Here is a 22,735-nt window from a genome sequence, read left to right on the forward strand (position 1 = left end):
AAACACACGTGAACCAAATGTATGTTTCAAGTTGATCATTTTTGCTTATTATTAAATTTCAACCAATACTTTCTCCACGTGACTTCACCGAGCCACCTCCACCACCACCCCTCCCCCTATAGTGCCAGCCCGGCCCCCACTGAGTAAAGATCCCTCAACTCGTCATTGAAATGCAGGAGCTGAATTTTTCACACAGTCTGTATATACGACCAGAGTTCCCCCTCAGTTTTGTCTGCCAGGCTGTACTGTTTAGAGTTTTGTACAGATGGTGCTGAAGCCTCAACACAAACATGATTTATCTGGGTTTGTTCTGAGTTCAGAGTGAGGCGGAAAGTCTTTTCTCTTTGTCAGTGTGTAAACTGTTCAATAGTAGTTTTACTGCAGTAGACACAGAAGCACTTTGTTTCAACCCTACTGTTGTTAGTCCAACTGTAGTTTGGGGGGTGTGGGGTCAATCAGACTTTTATCTTATCTGAACTCAAGCCTCAAGCCTGTGACACATCACAGACACACACCGTTTAACATTTCTGTGTGTGTGTGTGTGTGTGTGTGATCAACATATTGATGAGTCAGACACACAGACTGTGACCCCCGCTGTGTGTGTGTGTGTGTGTGTGTGTGTATGTGTGCGTGTGATAATTAGGGTTAACAGCCACACCCCCACCTTCTTCCTCTCTACCTTCTAATTACACCCCACATCCCCCCAACCTGAGTGCTGTGTTGTATTAGAGAGGGAGGTCAGTCTGAACATCAGTGTACTCACACACACACACACACACACACACACACCAATCTGCTCTCATTGGTCTCTGTGAACGTGGTCCAAGCGATTTGTTGGTTTGCAGTTGGTGCAGAGGTGACGTCTGTGGTGATAGTTGGGACATCACAACCACACCTGAGGCTTGACCTGAAGCTCATCACATACTGATAAAAGGGTTAATCAATATGCTAATAGGCTGTCTAACATTTGTATGACCCCGCTCTGAGACATAACACAGAGCATGGTGGGTGGGGTTGAATCTGATCTTGTTTCTGCAGTTCATGATTAAACCTTATCACATTTGACTCTTTTAGTTTAACTTTGATCTGAGCTGCAGAAAACCAATCATCAGGACTCAGACTGAGACTGAAGAATGAATCAGTTCAGTGCAGACAAGCGATGATTCACTGTGTGAGCAGGACAAAGCTTCATATGTGAATCATTTCACCAAGTTTGGATTCAAACTGTCAGTCAAAGCCGTGACATGTCCCAACTCTCTAAGCATCAAGTTATTAAATCAACATCAAAGCTGAAGCAGTTCAACACTTTGAACTGTGAGAACTGAACATCTGGAGGTCTGTGAGTGTGAGACCACCCACTGACGTGTCGACACCTCCACAGCTGATCACACAAAGCTGCTCTCATTAGCTGTTTCTACAATTCACTCTTTCACCGAGGAAGTTGCATCTAAATTTTCAGAACAGCCTTTTGAACACTCTGCAGTTGTGTCTCTGTCCTTCAGGCTGCATACCATCCTGATGTGCTGGAAACAGATTGCTTAGATCCAAGCAGCACAAACCCAAACACAGTTTAACCGTCATGTTCAAGGTTAAGACACAGATTTATTTAAACTTATTCACGCTCACAGATAAACTGATTTTCACAAACTGTGGAATGGTTTAATGTAGGATAGTGGGGATGATTTTGCAGGGTGATGTGGCCTTTTTTTAAATCAGTAAATGTACCATGTGCCATGTAGATGTCGAAATAGTTCAGACAGTTTGTCCTGTAAAAAAGGGAACTGCCCAGGTAGGATTCTGCATAACATAGAATATTGTGGCATTGGCTGAAAAACAGTAACAGAACCTGTTATTAAGGTAGTAATTGTGTTGTTGCACCTGGAAAGCTACTTTGAATTCACTGTAAGACCATAAATCCTTTCTCTACGATCAGGCTACAGATTTAGAATCTATCAACATCACAGCTGCAGCTGTCGTGCTATGATTTTGTTGTTTATCCTCCACCAACTTTGTGAACTGCCCAAAGATTTTCATGATAACCAGACTTGAAGTAGATGAATTATTTTTGTTGCTTTCCTATATTCGTAATGATTCTGTTTTTGAGAATGAATCCTGTTTCAGTTTTTTTGGTGCAGTTCTAAAGCTCTGGGCTGTTTAATGAACATCCAAATTTAGACATATACTGTGATTACATGGTGTGACGTCAGACTGCCTCAGGAAGGGTAACCATGGTGACTCATCAGAGTTTACCTGCACTCGGTGACATAAAGTTAATAATAACAAACACCTATGGTATGCATGCTATGCTATGCAGATACTATATGAACAATTGTTTGGTGTGTCCCAGGTCTGTTTCCGGCCATGCTGAACCTGGCCAGTAACGCAGAGATCAGTAGTAACGCCACATGTGGAGACCCAGAACCTGAAGTTTACTGTAAACTCGTCGAACATGTTCCAGGACGAAGGATCAAGAACCCTCACTGTCCCAAATGTGATGCCAACTCTGTCCTCTCCAAAGGTACCATGACAACCAGAACCTCAGACTACTTTAAAATCAACCTGAATCTGCAGCAAACTATAAGTATGTGTCAGCAGGAAGTGGTTCTAGTAGTGTTTGTAGTACTAACAGTACTTGTTCTTTAGAACGTCATCCAATCACAAATGCCATTGATGGAACGAATCAGTGGTGGCAGAGTCCCAGCATCAAGAACGGAAGACAGTTTCACTGGGTCACCATTACACTCGACCTCAAACAGGTAACACACGTCCTAGGTGACTGCAGCACAGGTGAACACGCCCAACATCACCTGTTCTTTAACGAAACTAATGTGTTTTATTTGTGTCCAGATTTTTCAGATCGCCTACATCATCATCAAGGCAGCTAACTCTCCTCGACCAGGTGAGACCTGTCTACCTGACTTTCCTATCTGTCTGACTCTCCTGTCTGTCTGACTCTCCTATCTGTCTGACTCTCCTGTCTGTCTGACTCTCCTGTCTGTCTGACTCTCCTGTCTGTCTGACTCTCCTGTCTGTCTGACTCTCCTATCTGTCTGACTCTCATGTTTGTCTGACTCTCCTATCTGTCTGACTCTCCTGTCTGTCTGACTCTCCTGTCTGTCTGACTCTCCTATCTGTCTGACTCTCCTGTCTGTCTGACTCTCCTATCTGTCTGACTCTCCTGTCTGTCTGACTCTCCTATTTGTCTGACTCTCCTGTCTGTCTGACTCTCCTGTCTGTCTGCCTCTCCTTTCTGACTCCCAGGTAACTGGATCTTGGAACGGTCTTTGGATGGCACAACCTTTGACCCCTGGCAGTATTACGCCATCAGTGATTCAGAGTGTTTGAGCCGTTATAATATCACACCGAGGCTCGGATCCCCGACCTACAGGGGTGACACAGAGGTCATCTGCACATCATACTACTCCAGACTGAACCCGTTGGAGCATGGAGAGGTGAGACATGTGTCTTGCTGTGTACCTCTCTCTCTTTTTCCCCTGTATGCTTGCATGGAAGTGCTGCTCAGTGGTTGTGGTGCAGTGTTTAGATCTTGACCTGTCTTTTCTGGATCAGTGAAATATGTGTAAAGATCTCAAACTATATCGTGTTTAGTCTCTCAGGAGACCAATATTTTTCTGGAGTGTCTAAATATTATTTTAGTTATACAAAGAATTTTATGCAGAAATTTAACAAGAGATCACAAGGAGCCACATGTTATATGGTCATTTTTTCAGGGACCACTCACCTGGTGCAAATTTTACAAATGAGAGAACACAATATTCTCATTTGAGAGTTTTCATGGAGGTTAATCACTTGCATCCTATTATAGTTCACTCCATTCTAGGCTGCATGAGACAGGAGCTGTTCTTAAGGACTGGAGGCCAGTATTTAAAACTCCTGTCCTGTCTATTGTTCCGTCACAGTTTACAGGCACTTAAGTGGGGTCACAGGTTAATTCAACCACTAAGGCTGTATGTTAACTGTTATGTAAATAGGAAACCTCATTACTGTCATCAGGTGAGAGGATCAGAGAAACCTGATCTCTGCAGGTAGACTTTTTTTGGAGATCCTCAAATTCTCTGCCACATACAGAAAACACAGAACAAGGTTTCAAATAGGCTTTTTACAAGTGCATTTGTGCAGGAGAGAAGCCTGTAGATTGGGAAGTAGAGTGGAATGTCTGCATCAAAGGAGGAGATGTCACTGTTTAAAATCAGTCCTTTCCCCCCACCTGTCTGTCCATCTCACCTGTCTCACCTCTGCTTGCCTGTCAGATCCATACTTCTCTGATTAATGGACGGCCCAGTTCGGCAGACCCCTCATCTAAACTCTTGAACTTCACATCAGCTCGTTACATCAGGCTTAGACTTCAGCGAATCAGAACGCTGAATGCTGACCTGATGACACTGAGCGCCCGCGACCCCCGAGACGTCGACCCCATCGTCACCCGTAGGGTGAGGCAGCCCTGCAGTTTATTGAGTTCCATTATGAGTGAAAGGATAAATGTTGGTATTAATATGAATTCACTTTGTTTTCTATCAGTACTATTACTCCATTAAAGACATCTCTGTGGGTGGAATGTGTATCTGCTACGGACACGCCGAGAGCTGCCCACTGGACCCTGTTACCAAGGTAACAACACTCGTGTGTCACCTGTTCACCTGCACAGTGCCCTGATACCATGGATACCAATCTGTTTGTGCATGTGTTTGTTTGTACAGAGGCTGCAGTGTGTGTGTGAGCACAACACCTGTGGAGAGAGCTGTAACCAGTGTTGCCCTGGTTACCACCAGCAGCCATGGCAACCAGGAACCATATCCAAGGGAAACACCTGTGAAAGTAAGAGACATAGAAATGCCCGTACACACTGAGAGCCCCTTCGGTTTACTGGGTTTTAATTCTTTTTGTGTCTCTCACCTGTCTCTGTCAGAATGTAACTGTCACAACAAAGCCATCGACTGTTTCTACAATCAAACTGTAGCTGAACTCTCTTTGAGTTTAAACACTCACGGCGTTCATCACGGAGGTGGCGTGTGTATCGATTGTCAGCAAAACACAGCTGGCATCAACTGTGAGACCTGCAGAGATGGGTACTACCGACCTGCTGAGGTAAGCACTAATGCTGCTGCAAATTAAACCAGCTTTGAAAATCACATCAACATTTCTGCAGCTGGCCACTATAAAAGACTGTGTGTCTCTACATGTCTGTGCATTAATTTATGACCTTGTCTGTGTGCAGGTGTCTCCATACGCTGATTCTCCATGTGTTGAGTGCAACTGTGACACCCGAGGATCACAATCGTCCGTCTGTGTCAGAGACGACACACAACCAGGTCAGTGTTGTATTATTACTTTTATTGTTTCAGTTATTTTACTATTTTCTCCGGTCTGACAAAGCAGGTGTGTGTCTGTTGCCTCTTTGTATGTGTGTCCAGGTGTATCTGCGGGTCAGTGTGTGTGTAAGGAGGGCTTTGCAGGTCGACAGTGTGATCGCTGTGCGTTTGGATACAGAGATTTTCCTCAGTGTGTTCGCTGTGAGTGTAATCTGTCGGGCAGCACCAACACCGACCCCTGTGCCCCTTGCACCTGTAAGGTAAGCTGTGACATTGTTGGAACAGGGTCGCCTGCAGCTTCTGTCAAAAAGCGTTTTAACATAAGTTTGTATAAACACCTCAGCCACTCTTACTTCCACTGACACCTGTTTTTTTCTCCAAAGGCGAACGTGATGGGGGCTCACTGTGATCTGTGTAAACCAGGTTTCTACAACCTGCAGGACGAAAATCCACTTGGTTGCACCGACTGTTTCTGCTTTGGAGTGTCTGACGTCTGTGAGAGTTCCAGCCGGTCCATGGCTCAGGTAAACACATGCACATTAGCAGCCTGAACCCTGAATTGCTCCTGGTGGTCGAGGCAGCTTGCGTGGCTCTGTCCTCACTGGTGTGTGAATGGGTAAATGTGAAGCAATATTGTTAATTACTTTGGATGCTAATAAGGTAGAAGAGCATCATATAAGTCTTAATCATTTACCATTTCTACCTGTACACAGTTACTTGCACAAATGCATATATTTTTTTATTTATTTTTGTTCAGGTGTTTCACGCAGACCCTTGGTCGCACTCTCCATCCCTCCACACCCCCTCTGTTGTCGACAGCAACGATCTGCCTATCCCCAGAAACAACTCATCTGGCCATGCACACCAACAGGTGCTGTCATGGGTGTCGCCCTCCAGTTTCCTCGGCAACAAGGTGAGTTGCATTTCCACATTTGTTGTTAAATTGCTGTGAATCTGTGAACTTGACTTTCTGCTCCTCCTGCAGCTGAGGTCTTATGGGGGTCACCTGAACTATTCGCTGGTCTATGATATCCCATTGGATAATCATGACCAGTCTCTGCCCGCCCACTCTGACATCATCATGGAGGTGAGATTAAAGGCATACATGCATACACATGACATCTTCCAAGACACCCGAACTGATCCCCACCTTTCTCTTTCTCATGTCCAGGGTAATGGCCAGGCTCTTCGTCTCTCGCCTCCACTCCTCCTCTTCCTCTCCCCACTGGCAGAGCGCTTGGTTTCTGTGCAGATTGTCCCTCAGCAATTTGTGGATGATAAGACAGGTGTTCCTGTTTCCCGTGATGATATGATGTCAGTGCTCGCTGACATAACATCACTGTGGGTCAGAGTTCACCTGAACACCTCGGCCGCTGGGCCAATACAGTGAGTACTGTTCTTACATCTTACATTAATTGGTTTGTTTTTTCTCAGGCTTGAGAGTCACTATAGAGCTGTGTGATTATTTGCAATGCCCTTATCAAGCTCCTCAGTGTCTCTGTACAAATATTGCTTCAAAGTTTTGCTAATCTTTTATGACCAGGAATGGCAGGGAGTTTTGGGACTGTATTCAGCAGGATGAGTAATGATCCTTTACCCTGTTTCTGTCTTTCAGGGTTAGTTCAGGGTCTTTAGATGTTGCTGATCCTGGATCAGGTTCTGGCGTCCAGGCAGTTGCTGTGGAGACGTGTGAATGTCCTTGGGGTTACAGCGGCACTTCCTGTGAGGTCAGTTGACTTTCTGTAACTACTGCTATTACTCTTATTACTGTCCAGCACTTTTACTACTATGTTTCTACTGATAGTTTTGTTAGAGATAAAACTCCAGTGTGGTGATTTATCTGTTACTGTGTACTCTCTGTATTTCTGTAGGCATGCCTCCAAGGTTTCTACAGGGTGGGAGGAGTGTTGTTTGGCGGGAACTGTTTGCAGTGTGAGTGTAATGATCACGCCAGTGAGTGCGACACCGATGGAATTTGTTTGGTGAGTTTCATAAAATCGACAGATGAACTGATCCCTCTGCTCTGTTTGTGGTGTCTCTGTTAACATGGTTACCTGGTTAAACACCTGTCTGTCTCTCAGGGTTGCACCCACAACACTACAGGTCCTCACTGTGATCAGTGTTTACCTGGTTTCTATGGTGATGCCACAGAGGGGACGGCAGACGACTGTCGGTTGTGTCCATGTCCTCTGACAGAACCATCCAACAGTTTTAGCCCCACCTGTGTGCTGGTTGCACCTGGCCAGGTGTCATGTGACCAGTGTCAGGAAGGATACACTGGGACCAATTGTGAGAGGTGAGGATGATTGACAAGCTGATCAACCAATCGGTGAATTAGTAGACAAGGCATAACACCTGCATGTCTGTGTCTCCAGGTGTGCCAGTGGCTACTATGGCAACCCTCAGGTGGTGGGCGGGACCTGTGTTCGCTGCAACTGTAATGGAAACGTGGACATCAGCGAAGCAGGACACTGTGACACCATCACTGGGGAGTGTCTGCGTTGCCTTGGCAACACAGCAGGGAGACACTGTGAGGTCTGTCAGCCTGGTTACTACGGTGACGCTGTGGTTGCTAAGGACTGTCAAGGTAAGAGGTTAATTTTCTCAGAGATGTCTGTCAGCCGGATAATAAATAAAGTTTTGAGTCATGATCCTAAGAGATTTTTGTAATTAAACATTTAAATTCTTTTTATTTACTTATAGTAAAAGATGTTTGGGTTTAAAGGCAGAGTTTGGAGCTATCAATGTGAATAAGAGCCAAAATATTCTACTTGACTCAAAGGAAAGTTCAACTGGTTCAGAAAACAGCCCCACAGAAACAGTGAAAGCAGCAACAACATTCAGTTTAACAGACGTAACATCCTGAGGTTAGACTGACAAACACACACAGGAATGTTGATCTGTTCTAATCCAGATTAGATTTGACCTCTGCCCTCTTTGTTCTGCTGTCACAGGACTGTGTGTGACTCTTGAGTCGCAGTCTGGTGATCAGTAACATGAGCTAATTCCAATTAATCAATCAGAAACAAAAATAAACATGAATCCACCGTGATAGAAGACTACAAAAATCGATTTATATTCATGATTAAGGAGCTAAAAGGAAAATAATTCAGGAAGTTTAGGTAAATGATTCCACATTTTATTTTTCATAGCACAGACTAATAGAAACTGTAGTTGTGCAACATGTCAACAGGATGGCTCACTTTATAAAGCTTTAAAAATGGGGGTAGAACTGTGCAGGATGGGGGTGGGCACAACACATGGGTGGCCGGGTTAACTGTGTGACCATTGGCGTGTCTCTCTTTCAGCCTGCAATTGTGATGTCAGCGGCGCCATCTCCAAAGACTGTGATGCCACTACAGGTCAATGTCTGTGCAGAGGAAACGTGACAGGACGAACCTGTGACCGCTGCCAGGTGAAACACACACCTGGAACTTTCCATCAGAGCTCATGAGCTTTCTCAGGAGGTGTCATGTGACTTTTACACACCTGTATTGTTTTTTTTTTTTTAAGGTGGGGTTCTTTGGGCTGCAAAGTGGGCAAGGCTGCCAGGCCTGTGGTTGTAGCCAATCAGGATCTCTCTCTCAGTCTTGTGACGAGCAAGGGCGATGTCAGTGTGTGGAGGGTGTGGCTGGAGATAAGTGTGACCGCTGCTCTCATGGTTATTATGGTTTCAATGGAAATGGCTGCACGGGTAGGTCAATAGGGAAGTGCTGACACCCTAGCTGCTGATAGATTGGCTCTCCTATTTTTAATTGGTTGTGATCTGTTCTTCTAGCATGTTCCTGTGATCACACTGGTGGGAACTGTGACCCTGAGAGCGGAGAGTGTATCTGCCCTCCCCACACGGAGGGAGATGCCTGTGACAGGTGTGAGACAGGTTACTGGGGTCATAATCCTGTGACAGGCTGCAAGGTACAAATACACACAAACACTTTTGTTAAGTTGAATGAGTATGCTAAAAGGAATAGTGAAGAGTGAAGGGATTCAGACACAGCAACATATAAGCATACACAGACACCTGTGACATTTGTGCCACTAATTTCCCTCCAGCCATGCAGCTGCAGCACTACAGGAAGCTATGACCCTCAGTGTGAGCTGATCAATGGGACGTGTCCGTGCAGAGAGGGCTTCTCTGGCAGGTCATGTGACCAGTGTGCACCTGGGTATCATGGTTACCCTGCCTGTTCGGCGTGCGGCTGTGACGTGGCAGGAACAAATCAGACATTCTGCAACACAACACTGGGAGTGTGTGACTGTCAACACAACGGGAAGTGTGTGTGCAAGGTAATGTGTGTGTGTCTCAATCAAAATCCAAACCCACTGATCTCAGCTGACTTATACACAGACATAAACAGTCCAAAATCCCAGTAGTGGATAGAAATGTGTTGTTTACATGTGTACATGTGTATTTTCAGGTGGGGGTGTCGGGTCGCCACTGTGAGGAGTGCGTCTCTGGTTGGTTTGGTTTATCCCGTGACAATCCAGATGGCTGCTCCCACTGTTTCTGTTCAGGACTGAGCCAAGACTGTGAGGAGCAGGGGGGGCTCACCAGAGTGCTTGTGAGTATTTACACTGAAGTATGCTGCAGCAGTATATACATGTACAGAGACAGTGTGAAGCAGGGGGTTAGTATATATAAATTGACCACACACACTGATCCCTCCACCTTGTCTCTCTATAGATCACTCTGGCTCACTCACCGGCTCTCTTGCCATTGGTCAGTCAGTCAAACCTGCAGGGTACAGTGTCTGGAGTTTACCAGCAGGACAGGGACATGATGCTTGACACTCGTCAACTGAATACCTCTCAGCTGGTTGGACCTCTGTACTGGAGACTGCCTCCACAGTTTGAAGGAAAACAGGTACTATAACCCAAACTGTCGACAGATTCCTGAACCAACACAACAACAGCCCAGAACTAACACCAAGCTCGTGTTGGTTAAATTGTTATATATATATATATATATATATAAAATAATATAAATAGAATTTCTGTGTGCTGCAGTTTGTGTATTATTGTGTACTTTATTGTGTGTAATTGTGTAACACATTTGTGTCATGTAGCTGATGTCATATGGTGGCCGCCTGTGTTACACCGTCGCCTTCTATGCTGAGGATGGGTCAGGATCGACCAATCAGGAGCCTCAGGTGATGATGAGGGGCGGTGCTATGAAGAAGATTGTCATATACACAGATATGGTCGCCCCTGGCAACGGTGTCCGAACTCAGCATGACATCAGGATGACAGAGGTACAGTGAGAGGATTCAATGTTAAAACAACATTAGAAACAGGAAGAGTTTATGTTCATTTTGTGATTATGTGTTTGTGTGTTGTAGCACAACTGGAAATACTTTAACTCAGTGTCGGAAAAGCCTGTGAGTCGCGCTGACTTCATGTACGTCCTCAGTAATGTTCAGTACATCATCATCAAGGCTTCATATGGGACCAGAATGCAGCAGAGCAGGTTTGTATAAACTTTGTTTTGCATCATCAGTCTGTTTGCTGATGATGCTATTTTCTATATTTGTGTTATAGTCCGAGTTAAATTACAATGGTATCTCATGTTATTTCCTTTCTATTCGATTTTAAGGATCTCAAACATCACCATGGAGACAGCAGTGGAGGCAGATTTACAAGAGGGACCAGAGGTCACAGGGGGCATTGCCAGACTGATTGAGTCCTGTGTATGTCCACCTGGATACACTGGACTGTCCTGCCAGGTAATGTGACTTTCTCAGCCACTGCTGTAAACACTGCGCTGTCTGGTTTCAACAGCCATGAAATGACCTGAGCCAACAAGAGCTGATTGATCAATAACTAATTCAACTTGACTATCAGGTTAGGATAAATAAGCCTGTCTCTCTCTATCTCTGATCTGTCTGCAGGAGTGCGCAGCGGGTTATTTCCGCCAGCCTTTGTCTGAGTTGTCTTCTCAAAGTCAGAAGTCAATGTTTGTTCGTCCATGTGTTCGATGTCGCTGCAACAACCACAGTGAGAGCTGTGACGTGGAGACGGGAGACTGTCAGGTATCGTACAAGCAAACATATTTTAAATTTAGACTAGAGATCAGAGAGGTTAAAGCAAAGCAGGGGGATAATTAGTTAACAGCAGTCAGTGGAAGCTTGTACGAGATAGTAAGTACCACTCATTACGAGAGTAGCAGGATTCAGTAGATGACAATCCATGTCAGTAGCAGTTGGTCAATGACAGTATACCAGAATAGATGTCAGTGGTAGACGTCAATAATGGTCAGCAGGTATCAGTAGATGTCAACATTTTCTATTGTTTCTTCTCAGGATTGTCAGCATAACACCAGTGGACGCAGCTGTGAGCTTTGTGCTCAGGGGTATTATGGAAAAGTCAACGGCTCCATCAGCGACTGTTCGCTGTGTGCCTGTCCCCGTTTGGACAACAGGTCAGAATTATTATATTATAATTGTTTAGTGATTATTTAACTCACTTTATAGCAGTAATTTATAATAGGATTAGAATTACACTAGGTAAAACATTACCCAGCCTTTATAACAACCTCTATCAGCCTTACTTAATGTAAATGTAAGAATTTAACTACCAGTTAAGTAGTAAACTAACTCTTGTTAAATTGTATTTAAGGTTTTGAGGGTTCTAATTAAAATGGTTACAGGGTTGAGACTGCTGAACAAGCATTAGTTAAAAATACTTCTACTTGGCAAATCATGTGAGCTTTATGTCTGGGGAGAGGGGTGGGGGTAGAGCATTTATAGCAACAAAGTGAAAGGTTTAGCTGTAACCTTAGTGATATACAAGTTATTAATGTTTATTAACCATTTACTAACATAATGAATACCCCAAACTGTAAGTCCTGTGTTTCAGTTTTGATGTTGTTCTACTGACTTTATTTATCTGTACTGCAGCTTCAGCGCCACCTGTGTGGCCGATGGAGCAGTCGGAGATTTCCGCTGCACTGCTTGTGTGACTGGTTATGAGGGACGATACTGTGAAAGGTGAGACACGTTTGGTAGAGGGCAGGATTACATCAACACCTACAACAAAGCTACAGGTTATTTTCATGTGTAAGTAAGGAATTCAGTGATGGGCAGGCTGGAAGCTCTATATTTTTGGGTACTCTGAGCAATGAAACTGTTACCTTTTTGTACTAAGAATTTTGTCTTTATTACTTAACATCGAAGGACATGGCATCATATCCTAGCTTGTTCATGGACAATTAAAGTAAAACACATGAAACATTTTTTTTTAAATAAAACTCATTAGAATTAGAACAGTAAATGCAACTTGTAACTTATTTTCTGGTCATAACTTACATCTGAGTAATGACATCATGTGTGACATCACCTGACTGTATTCTCTATCTTATTGTGTAGGTGTTCTGCTGGTTACTATGGCAACCCATCTTTGGTGGGTGGAGTGTGTTCTCAGTGTGGCTGCAGTGTGTGGGGTTCCCTTCACCCGCTGTGCGACCCCCTGACTGGACAGTGTGACTGTAAGGCCGGGTTCAAAGGTCAGTCATGTGACCAGTGTGAAGAACGGCACGTGCTGGAGGGAGCTGAGTGTGTGTGTAAGTAACAACAGACTGACACACACGTTCAAGTGTTTAAATGCTATCAGTGCATATAAAGAGACATCACGTGTCTTTTTATGTGCAGCGTGTGATGACAAGTGCACCGGGATCCTGCTCGATGACCTGGACATGCTGCACAACCAGTTCCTGTCCATCAACATGAGTGGCATTGCCATGGCACCGTACCGCCAGCTGGTGGTACTTGAGAACTCCACCCGAGACCTGCAGGTACAAACCCAGAACCTTCTGACGCCAGCATTAGCTGGTGCTGAACCCATTGTGCTGGGGATTTTAATAACCAGCTGTTTAATGCTGACTGTGACCATATAAAGTAAAGTTCCCCTGCTGTGTCTGTCCAGGTGTTTTCACAGAACATTTCTGTCACATTGCCGCTTTCCCGACTGGAGGACAAATTAAAGCATTTGACTACTGACCTCGACACTTTAATGCAGCAGGTGGGTTCATTCTGCTAAAGCTTCATTATTCCAACTTCAATGACCACTATTAAATATTGATTAAGTACGGATTTTTACATTGATTAAGGACCATAAACCATTTAATAGATCATCAAAGTACAGGAAACACAGTAATATATTATTAATTATTAGTATCTGGTAATATTTTAAGTACATCACAACTACATTGTGTTATAGCATTTTAGACATTATGTCTTTTTTAGTTGTGTGTTATGTGGTTTTATGACTTATCTACATCAGATAAACAGTTGACAATTAGCCTCTTGGCTAATATGGGCACATTTACAGCAATTTTGATTAATCTTAAACAAATTAAATAAAATGTAGAAAGTCACAAGCTCACATTTTTTCTTCCTTCTGATTGGCCAGGTCGCACATCTCTCAAACAACCTGCGTGAAGTGGGCCTTTCCACTGATAACAGCCTCTCCCGTGTTGCAGTTTTTCAACAGAACATCAGCCGCCTTCAGGACAACATTCAAGGTAAACAAAGACATCATGAACGCATCATAGTGATGTCATAACATCATAACATGACTGTGTTATTTGGTTGGTCCAGGTCTGCAGAGAGAGGCGGACATTTTAAACCAAACCACAGATGAGAAGCTTGATTCAGCCAATCAGGCTCATCTGCTGGAGGAAGTAGAGTCCATGTTGGAGGCAATCAGAGCTGTTAATCAAACTGCTGCCAGGTCTAAAGCCAATCAAGAGCTCAGGTATATAAATAACTGTAGATGTGAATGAAACATTAAATATTAATTCATTGGTAAAGGTTAATTAAACAGGTCAGTGTTACCTGTCTGCAGGTATGTGTTAACAATCAGTCTCTCTCTCCGCAGCCTGGCAAAGTCTCTCGCCCACTCATTGCAGGTGGACTTCCTGTCCAGCAGCGTGGTGACTAATATGTTCCAGCCACTTAACACCTCAATCCTCATGACTATGGAAAGGCTGCAAAATGCACACACTCACCTGAGCAGCGCCTCACAACAAAACACACAAACACACATGCTGTTGAATGCTACACACGTGAAGCTGAACCAATACCAGGTAAATACTTAACTTGATATCTTGTAGCTACCTGTCCTTTACTTCAATAGTTTTGTTTTATGTGACATTTTCTCTATTGGTATGACCAAACAGTCGTTTCTCAGATGCTTTTATCCAAAGTAATTTAAAAGTGAGATACAGGTTTGGACAGCTTTTTTCCATTTCTAAGCAAAATTGTAATTTAAAACTGTATTTTGTATTTACTTGGGTTATCTTTGTCTAATGTTAAAATTAATTTTATCTGCATCATTTAAATGTGACAAAAATGCAACATGTTACATCTATATTTCTGCAGAAACATTATTTATGAGGTGTGGATGTGTAGAACAAATCTGGACTACACTTGTACATTGATTAGCAACAATGTCAAATTCTAAAGTACTTTCATTATTAACTCAGATTGATGGCCAGGGAAATCCTATTTTATGGGAGAACTTTTTTTACATTTAAGATAATAAACTTGAATGGGGAATTTGAAGTTCAACTTCTATATGTAGTGAAGTCATTTTTAAGACAAGTACTTTATTAATGAGTTTGTGTTTTTCTGCATCCTCTGGGTAACATACATAACGTTTATAAACTGAATATATCTATAATCTGTCTCACCTGTTTTGCCTTTCCCTCAGTCTGCCCATCACAATCTGAGTGCTGAATGTCTTTCTGTGGATGGACTGATGGAGGAGAGTCAGCTATTGTTGGATGACATAGTCGGTGTGACAGAGGAGTTTACCAACACCTCCTCAGTAAGACAAACCCTCCATAGGAATAATCTGATGATTATGACAACAACACAACATTAGCCAAACATGGTGAAATAACAATAACTTGCCTGTCTGTGCAGCAGTTGGAGGTGTTAGCTGAGCAGCTGGATCAGTGGCACCCCCTGCTAAGGAAACACGTGGACAGTTTAGTGGTTGGACTGAAGATGACAGATGCTCTGGAGAATGTTTACCGTGCAGAGAACCACGCCAACCTGCTGCAGCGCCATGCCCACTCCCTGCACAGGTAACTGCACTTGTTTGAACATAAACCTGTATTTTTTACCTGTATCTGCCCAGTGAAGTAACATGGTTTCTTCTTTCCCAGCTCTTTGATGTCAGTGTGTGATCTGCCTCACAACATCAGCAGACTAGCTCTGCTTGACAGTGACATCCCAGAAATGATAGACTCTGCAGATCAGGTGGCCTCTGTAGCTCACGACTCTGCCTCCCTTGCTCTCAACATGGTACGTGTGTTCCGAACCACAGTTGTGACAGTAATACACACCTGTGATTGTTTGCATTGACTGATTGGTCCAGATTAGACATTAAATCTGACCAAGTCCACAGGTTTATATACCAGCTACACAGAAAGTTACTTTCAGAGCCACATACATAGATCTGCTCCTGCACAACTCTGACAACTACAGTTCTTTGTTTCAGACCAGCCAATCAGAGCAGCTGCTGTCAGATCAGGGAGGAGCCACACTGAACATCAGCTCTGCTGTTTTAGAAAAAACTCAACAACTCAATGAGACAGCAAAAGGTGCGTTCACACTTTCACCGGTCTGGTCTGGATCCGCCCAGATCCACACAGGGTCAAAAAATTTAATTACTATTAAATTAACAGAAGTAAGTAATAACTAACAATAACTGTGTTTCTGTGGCCCAGACCTGCAGCTGAATGTCGCCATGGTAACCAGCCGAGTGGGACTAGTCAGAGAGCGTGTCCATAACGTCACCCTGCTGCTCCATCGCCCAATCAGAGAGCTGCAGAGTCTTTCTAATGGTGAGGAAGCGATGTATTTATCAGTGTATGGATTCATTTATTAATAAAATTAGACAGTTTAAAATGAATTGATCACCATCTTCCACTAGGCTCTTCAGCCACCCTGAAGCAGGCGCAGCAACAAGCTGCAGTGGCCCACTCCAGCCTGCAGGCAGCACTGCTTCGGCTGCAGACACTCCAAGACAAGCTACAGGATTCTTCTTCTGTGGTGGAAACCACTAACCACACAGTGAGGGAGACCAACCAGCTGCTGAGGCACACACAGTCTGCAGGTCTGCCTTTAGTTTTGATTCAAATTTGGTTTGATAAAGACAAATGTTTGATGGTGTTTGACACTTCCTGTTTTTCTTGTGTGCTCAGCCAATGAGGCACAGCATAAGCTGGAGATGGCAGAACATCGTACACAGCGTCTGATGGAACGGATAAAGCCACTGAGCATGCTGGGAGAAACACTGAGCAGGAACCTGTCTGAGATCAGAGCCCTGATTGACCAGGCCCGGCGGCAGGCCGCATCGGTACATAAACACACACAGACAAACATGTGTAATACACCTGAAGGTAACACTGGTGATGGTGATGATAAAGATTATTAATTGGTTATGTATTGATCAGATCAAGGTTGCGGTTCAGGCTGACAAGGACTGCGTTCGATCGTACAAACCCGAGATTCAGTCGAGTAACTTCAATACTTTGAGTCTGATCCTGAAGACAACAAGTCCAGAGAACCTGCTCTTCTACATGGGCAGCAACACAACGGTAACGGCACAACACACAGAAAAAACACTGAACAACACAGGCGTAGTTCAGGTTTCAGGGTTCAGATCTGGAGGTCTCATCGCTGTCCCCTTTGTTGATATGTACCATGTACTCAGGTGGACTTCATGGCAATAGAGATGCATGCTGGGAAGGTGTCTCTCGTCTGGAATGTGGGTTCAGGCAGCACCAGACTGGATTTTCCTGGACTGGACATCACCAACAACAGGTGGACGAGGATCAATGCTACACGGTAAGCACATACCAACACATGGAACATGTGGCCACATGACTACAGCCAAACTGAATCCTAATGTTTATACCATGTGATGCTTTCCTGATGAGATGACGCTATGATGTTGGCAGATTCGGGGCCCACGCCTCCCTCTCAGTCCATCAACTGGACTCAGACTCAGCTCCATTACCTGCAGTAACAGCAACATCACCAGGACCATCCCGAGTTTTAGATGTGGACAATAACACAGTGATCCATATTGGAGGACTGGCAGCTCACGCTAAGGTAGCTCACAGATCAGATATACAGGTACTGTATGTGTTGTCTAAACAAATGAACAGGTGATAACACTGTTTGTGTGATGTCAGAGCCCCAAAGCGCTCAGGGCCTCCACCTTCCAGGGCTGTGTGGGTGAAGCTACTCTCAACGAGAGAAACATTGGATTGTGGAACTATGTTAGCAGAGAGGGACGCTGTGGAGGCTGTTTTAGCAGGTAAACACACATGATGACACACAACTGGTGTATGACTACACTGAGATGTACCCGTCATACTTTATTTTTGAAAAACAGTGAAGTTTGCACTTTTCTAATGGTAATACTGAATAATTGAAACCACAATTTCAAACTCTCTCTCTGTCTCTCTCTCTCTATTTCTCTTTCTCTCTCTCTACCTGTCTGTCTCTCAGTCCCCAGGTGGAGGGGACGTCCTTCCATTTCGATGGATCTGGATTCTCAGTGGTGCAGAAATCTCTCAGGGCGACTTCCACCTCTGTGGTGCTGCTGTTTAAGACTCTGTCACCAGGCGGATTACTGCTCTATCTCGCCTCCAACAACACCGTATGTCACACACACAGTGTTTATTTAGGTTTTTATTAAGAAGGGGACAACCATATGACCTCACTTCCTGTCTCCAACAGCGAGACTTCCTGTCTCTGGAGCTTGTGGAGGGAAAAGTTCGTCTGACATTTGACCTCGGCTCAGGGGCCATTATCCTGACCACCAACCGGAAGTACAATAACGGGGTGTGGTACAAGATCACGTTGCAAAGGAACAAACGAAAAGGTACCACTATTACTACTACTACAACTACTGTAACTGTACTAGTGTAAAACTACAAACATAGCTGATTCTTTGTACTTACTAGTGCTTGAGTACTTGTAAAAGTTTTGATATACTCTGCAGAAGAACTGACTACCTGACAAACTGTTCAGGAAAAGCAGAAATCCACATTCCCTGTACCTGATGGAACAGCTGTGCCTTTTCATAATGGCCACCGACCAATTATAAGAATAAAGCCGCATGCGTAGGTGTTTTTTTCTGTACCTTACAGTGCTTTGTCTCCAGGTTACCTGTCCGTCATGGCTTCCGACCAATCAGCAGAGAAGGAGGTGTTGGAGGCAGAGTCTCCAGGGACTGCCTCTGATATGAACCGTTCCGACCTCGACCCTATCTACATTGGAGGACTTCCTGTCTCCAGACCAATCAGGTAAATGAATGGTGTCACCAGGTGGAAGTGAGATGATGTCACAGAGTGTATTAACTCTTAAATGTCTGACACCTGTGTGGTTGCTAGGCGACAGGTGGTGTCCAGGTCATACGTTGGATGCATCAAGAACGTGGAGATTGCTCGAACCAACTTTGACTTGCTAAGAGATGCTTATGGGGTCAGGAAAGGCTGCGTACTTAAGGTACTGCAAATACTGCAAATCCATATCATGCTGCACCAGAACTGATCCAAGGCAGTTTGTTGATGCAGAGTTAGGGCAACGTCACCTGTTTTCATGTGATCTGCAGCACTGACTGATCACCAATAATTGATCGTTTCAGGCGGTGCGGAGTGTGTCGATGGTGGGCGGTGGATTTGTTCAGGTTACTCCTCCATCACTTGGACAGGAGGTGGAGCTTCTCTTCTCCTTTTCCTCAAACAATCAATCAGGAGTGCTGTTGGCTGCTTTTAGTGCAGCCCACTCACACAGACAGGTGAGCTCACTGACACATGTATACCAGGTGCTGTCAAAATACATTGTCCTCCAAAAGTAATGCAACAACAAGTCAAATTCAAATTCTTGATCCAAACTCACATCTTATGAAAAAGTGTTAATTTAACATTAACAAGTTTAACAAGATAAGATCCTGTGGGACTTCCAGATACAGACCAACAAACTGCTAATGGCTAACCAGCTGCACATAGTAGTGGCAGATAAAAGAAAGAAGAAGAGTCTCAAGAAACCAGTCAATGAGACTTAAGGCTTAAATAAAAACTCAGGGCACAGTACAAACAAATGAATTAGTCTTTATCATCAATATTTCTGGAGGGATCTGTAAATAAATAAAACAATAATGTTTAACTAAAAACTGTGTTTGTAGCACTTCCTGTCAGCTCTCCTGGTCTCAGGAGCACTGGAGGTGGAGCTTGGTGAAATGGGCGGGGACAGTCGGAGGGTGACGGTGATGAAATCTAATGGAGGAACATTCAGTGACGGAGAGAAACACTCTGTGATCATTACCATCAGCAGGAAGTAGGTGTTAACATCAAAGCACACCCCTCACTGATCTCACCCATCTGATAAACAGTAACTTATATGTCACCTGTTTGTCTCAGACACTTGTCCCTGCAGGCCGATGAGGACCACGCGAAGTCTGTCTCTCTGCTGCCAGGTGGATTTTCTCGTCTCTCTTCAGCTTCCTTTTTCATTGGGGGGCTTCCAATAGGGGAGGAGTCCCGTCTTCCAGTCAGATTACAGGGTTTATCCAGGTTGTTTAGAGGCTGCATCCAGAACCTGGTGATGGGTGGAGCGTAAGTCTCACACACACACACACACACACACTGTTTTCTGCCTCTATGATTGGCTAACTGGGGGCTCTCTGTAGGCTTGTTGACCTGTCGTTAGCTGTGAGGTATGAGGCGGTGGAGTTCGACAGCTGTCTGTTGAACGAGAGGCCTGGGGGAGTGGTGCTTTCTGATGACCAGGATGTAGAACCAACTCCTGGACCCGCCCATCTGTCTGCAGCCCCGGCGCCAGACCTGACAACCATGACACCTGGAACGGTAATCCAAATATTTATCACTAATTGATTGCTCATTACTTATTACTGGTCATTAATCACTGATTAGTGGTTATTGCTCTGTATCTTATCCAGTGTACGTCTGAAGTGGAGCCAAGCTTCCTGCCATCAGCAGTTCAGTTTGGTTTATCCAAAAACAGTCACATGACCTTCATCATCAACCCTAACACTGTGAGGAAGAGGTGAGTCACCATGGCAACGGAGACATTTCTCTGTGATGTATGGACAGGGTTTTCATTCATATGTTCTTTGCAAAATAAAACTGTGTATTGTTCTTGGTGTTCTTTATGGCGTCCTTGTTGTGTTTCTTTCTTGTCATGGTTGTTGTTTTGTTGCCCCTCGTTGTCCACAGTGTGTCTGTAAGGTTGTCAGTTCGAAGCTGGGCTCAAGATGGGATGATCCTCCTCCTTTCTGACTCCAAACATATGGACTTCGTCATCCTCAGACTGACAGGAGGGAAACTGATGATGTCAGCTGACCTGGGGAAAGGCCCCGCTTCCATCACCTCGTCCGTCGGTGTCAACGATGGGCACTGGCACACCGTGAGTTAAATATAACAACGTGCTCATTAATGTGTTGTGAGTTTAATAAAAGACATTTTTAAATAAGTCAAATGCTAAATAATAATAATAATAATAATAAAGAAGGAGATCTAAAACATGGTGTCATGTTGATGGTCAATGCTATCAGGTGTTATTATATTCACTGGAATTGTTGTCCCTCAGGTGAGTGCTGAGGTCAGTCGCCGCTCGATGTTGGTGTCAGTTGACGGTTCGAAACCAGAGTCGGTTACAATGAAAGGAAACCAGCTGGACGTGGACAACAAACTGTACCTGGGGGGTCTGCCACACAGTTTCACCACCAGGAGGCTCAATGTATGGCTCTTAATACATCACACATAAGTATCATTCACAAAACTTTCACCACCATCATCAGTTAACATCTGTTATCCAAAAACAGTGGATACCTGTTTACCCATAAACACATCACAGACCTGAGAATTGTTTAACTGAGGGTCACACCTTAATACCTATATCGTGGATCTGACCTATTCCACCTGTGTGTCTCTCAGGTGAGCAGCAGCCTTCCAGGATGTGTTCAGTCCATCACGCTGAATGGAGCCGCGATGGATCTGTCTAAACCATCCTCGCAACATGACGTCACTTCCTGTTTCACCAAAGACCAGACAGGAAGTTACTTTAATGGCAGCGGTTACGCCATTCTCAGTGAGTCCACCAGGAAGCACAAATAATAAACTGGTTTTAACCCTATTTTACCTGCTCAGGTGGTAACCATGTGTCTGTTTGCAGTGCATGATGGGTACAAGGTGGGCTCTGACATGTCAGTGTCTGTGGAGTTTCGAACAAGCCAATCAGATGCTGTGTTTTTGGGAATTAGCAGCGCAAAGGTTGACGCCATCGGACTGGAGATGATTGGTGGACAGGTGAGCCCCAACTTACCTGTGGTTTACTTGTAGTTTACCTGTGTCTCCACCTGTAGCCTACGTCTACGTGTTTATCTATATTTCACCTGTCTTCTTCTTCAGGTTGTGTTTAATGTCAACAACGGGGCAGGAAGAGTGTCAGTACGATCTGTTGGTCAACTCTTGTGTGACGGGCGGTGGCACAAGCTGCTGGCCAGAAAAACCAAACACACCCTGAGTCTGAGTATAGATGGGAAGAATTACTCCACCCCTAACCCCTACCCACAATCCACCTCTGCTGAGACCAACAACCCTGTCTACCTGGGCGGGTATCCAGGTGAGTTGACAATTAAAGTCTGATGTTTTAAATTAATTTCAGGACAAGAGTTAATAACCTAAGACTTAACACTCTTCATCTCTGTCTCCCTCTCTCCACATCTTTCTTTCTCTACCCCTCTTCTTTAACTGTGTGCCTGTCCAGGTCGAGTGCGACAGAATTGCCTGTCGATCACCTCCAGGTTCAAAGGTTGCCTCAGGAACCTGCAGCTTATCAAGTCTCATCTGAACCACGTCCTAGACCTGAGCTCTGCTCACTTCCTGTCGGGGGTCACACCTGACTCGTGTCCTGTTGCCTAGAATCACCCAGCATTGCTGTGATTGATCCATTGGTTCTGATATTGATGAGATAATTGATCGTGATTAATTTTTATTGTCTTTACTTGTTTCCACCTGAATCATTAAATATAAGCTGAAAGATGATTCATTCAAGCTTCTCATGTTGAATCTTTCAGTTTCTAAAAGTTCAGCTTCACTAAGTAAAAGACAAACAATCAGAGAAGAACACTTTTGCTTCATAATCCCTTCACTTGTGCACATTTTACTGTCATCAATATAATTGAAAAATGGGCAAAATAAACATTCAAGTCCTAATTATGCAGTGAAACATCGCAAATGTAGTTAACATCAAGGGAAATAGCTCATTTATAAAAGTATTGAGATCATCTAAACATACTGTTATCCAGAACAGAAAAATTGAGCTGGAGTCAAAGATAAAGTCCCTTTGTCACTCATCATGTAT

The 22,735-nt window shown here is 44.2% G+C and overlaps 1 protein-coding gene across 1 annotated transcript; it reads left to right on the forward strand.

Moving 5' to 3' along the window:
* Positions 1-2,228: 2,228 nt before the first annotated feature.
* On the forward strand, positions 2,229-22,422 carry lama1 (laminin, alpha 1). The gene is made up of 63 exons (XM_026363633.1): positions 2,229-2,259; positions 2,348-2,518; positions 2,644-2,756; positions 2,848-2,899; positions 3,262-3,452; positions 4,272-4,451; positions 4,540-4,629; positions 4,719-4,836; positions 4,928-5,106; positions 5,237-5,330; positions 5,433-5,590; positions 5,714-5,854; positions 6,088-6,243; positions 6,316-6,417; positions 6,502-6,716; positions 6,946-7,057; positions 7,202-7,312; positions 7,412-7,626; positions 7,706-7,917; positions 8,639-8,745; positions 8,844-9,024; positions 9,109-9,245; positions 9,384-9,617; positions 9,749-9,892; positions 10,015-10,194; positions 10,397-10,582; positions 10,670-10,797; positions 10,924-11,053; positions 11,219-11,359; positions 11,630-11,748; positions 12,227-12,316; positions 12,695-12,888; positions 12,977-13,119; positions 13,251-13,346; positions 13,737-13,848; positions 13,925-14,081; positions 14,205-14,412; positions 15,039-15,155; positions 15,254-15,417; positions 15,499-15,637; positions 15,834-15,936; positions 16,063-16,179; positions 16,269-16,451; positions 16,540-16,694; positions 16,792-16,935; positions 17,052-17,185; positions 17,299-17,452; positions 17,536-17,660; positions 17,855-18,005; positions 18,086-18,230; positions 18,513-18,654; positions 18,742-18,856; positions 18,996-19,148; positions 19,536-19,687; positions 19,771-19,965; positions 20,040-20,217; positions 20,310-20,416; positions 20,587-20,776; positions 20,960-21,109; positions 21,307-21,460; positions 21,545-21,678; positions 21,781-21,994; positions 22,139-22,422. The coding sequence occupies exons 1-63, from the start codon at positions 2,229-2,231 to the stop codon at positions 22,291-22,293; spliced, it is 9,198 nt and encodes a 3,065-aa protein (XP_026219418.1). The 3' UTR covers positions 22,294-22,422.
* Positions 22,423-22,735: the final 313 nt, after the last annotated feature.

The sequence above is a fragment of the Anabas testudineus genome, chromosome 2 (genome assembly GCF_900324465.2).
Source record: "Anabas testudineus chromosome 2, fAnaTes1.2, whole genome shotgun sequence".
In the NCBI taxonomy this organism is placed as follows: domain Eukaryota; kingdom Metazoa; phylum Chordata; class Actinopteri; order Anabantiformes; family Anabantidae; genus Anabas; species Anabas testudineus.

What these genes read in the sequence shown, in the direction of transcription:
- lama1 (XM_026363633.1), top strand. Translation starts at nt 2,229, where the DNA reads ATGGTGACTCATCAGAGTTTACCTGCACTCG. An exon ending in ATCCTGTGACAGGCTGCAAG is followed by an intron (nt 9,246 to 9,383) that starts GTACAAATACAC and finishes ATTTCCCTCCAG; the next exon opens with CCATGCAGCTGCAGCACTAC. An exon ending in AAAGCCAATCAAGAGCTCAG is followed by an intron (nt 14,082 to 14,204) that starts GTATATAAATAA and finishes CTCTCTCCGCAG; the next exon opens with CCTGGCAAAGTCTCTCGCCC.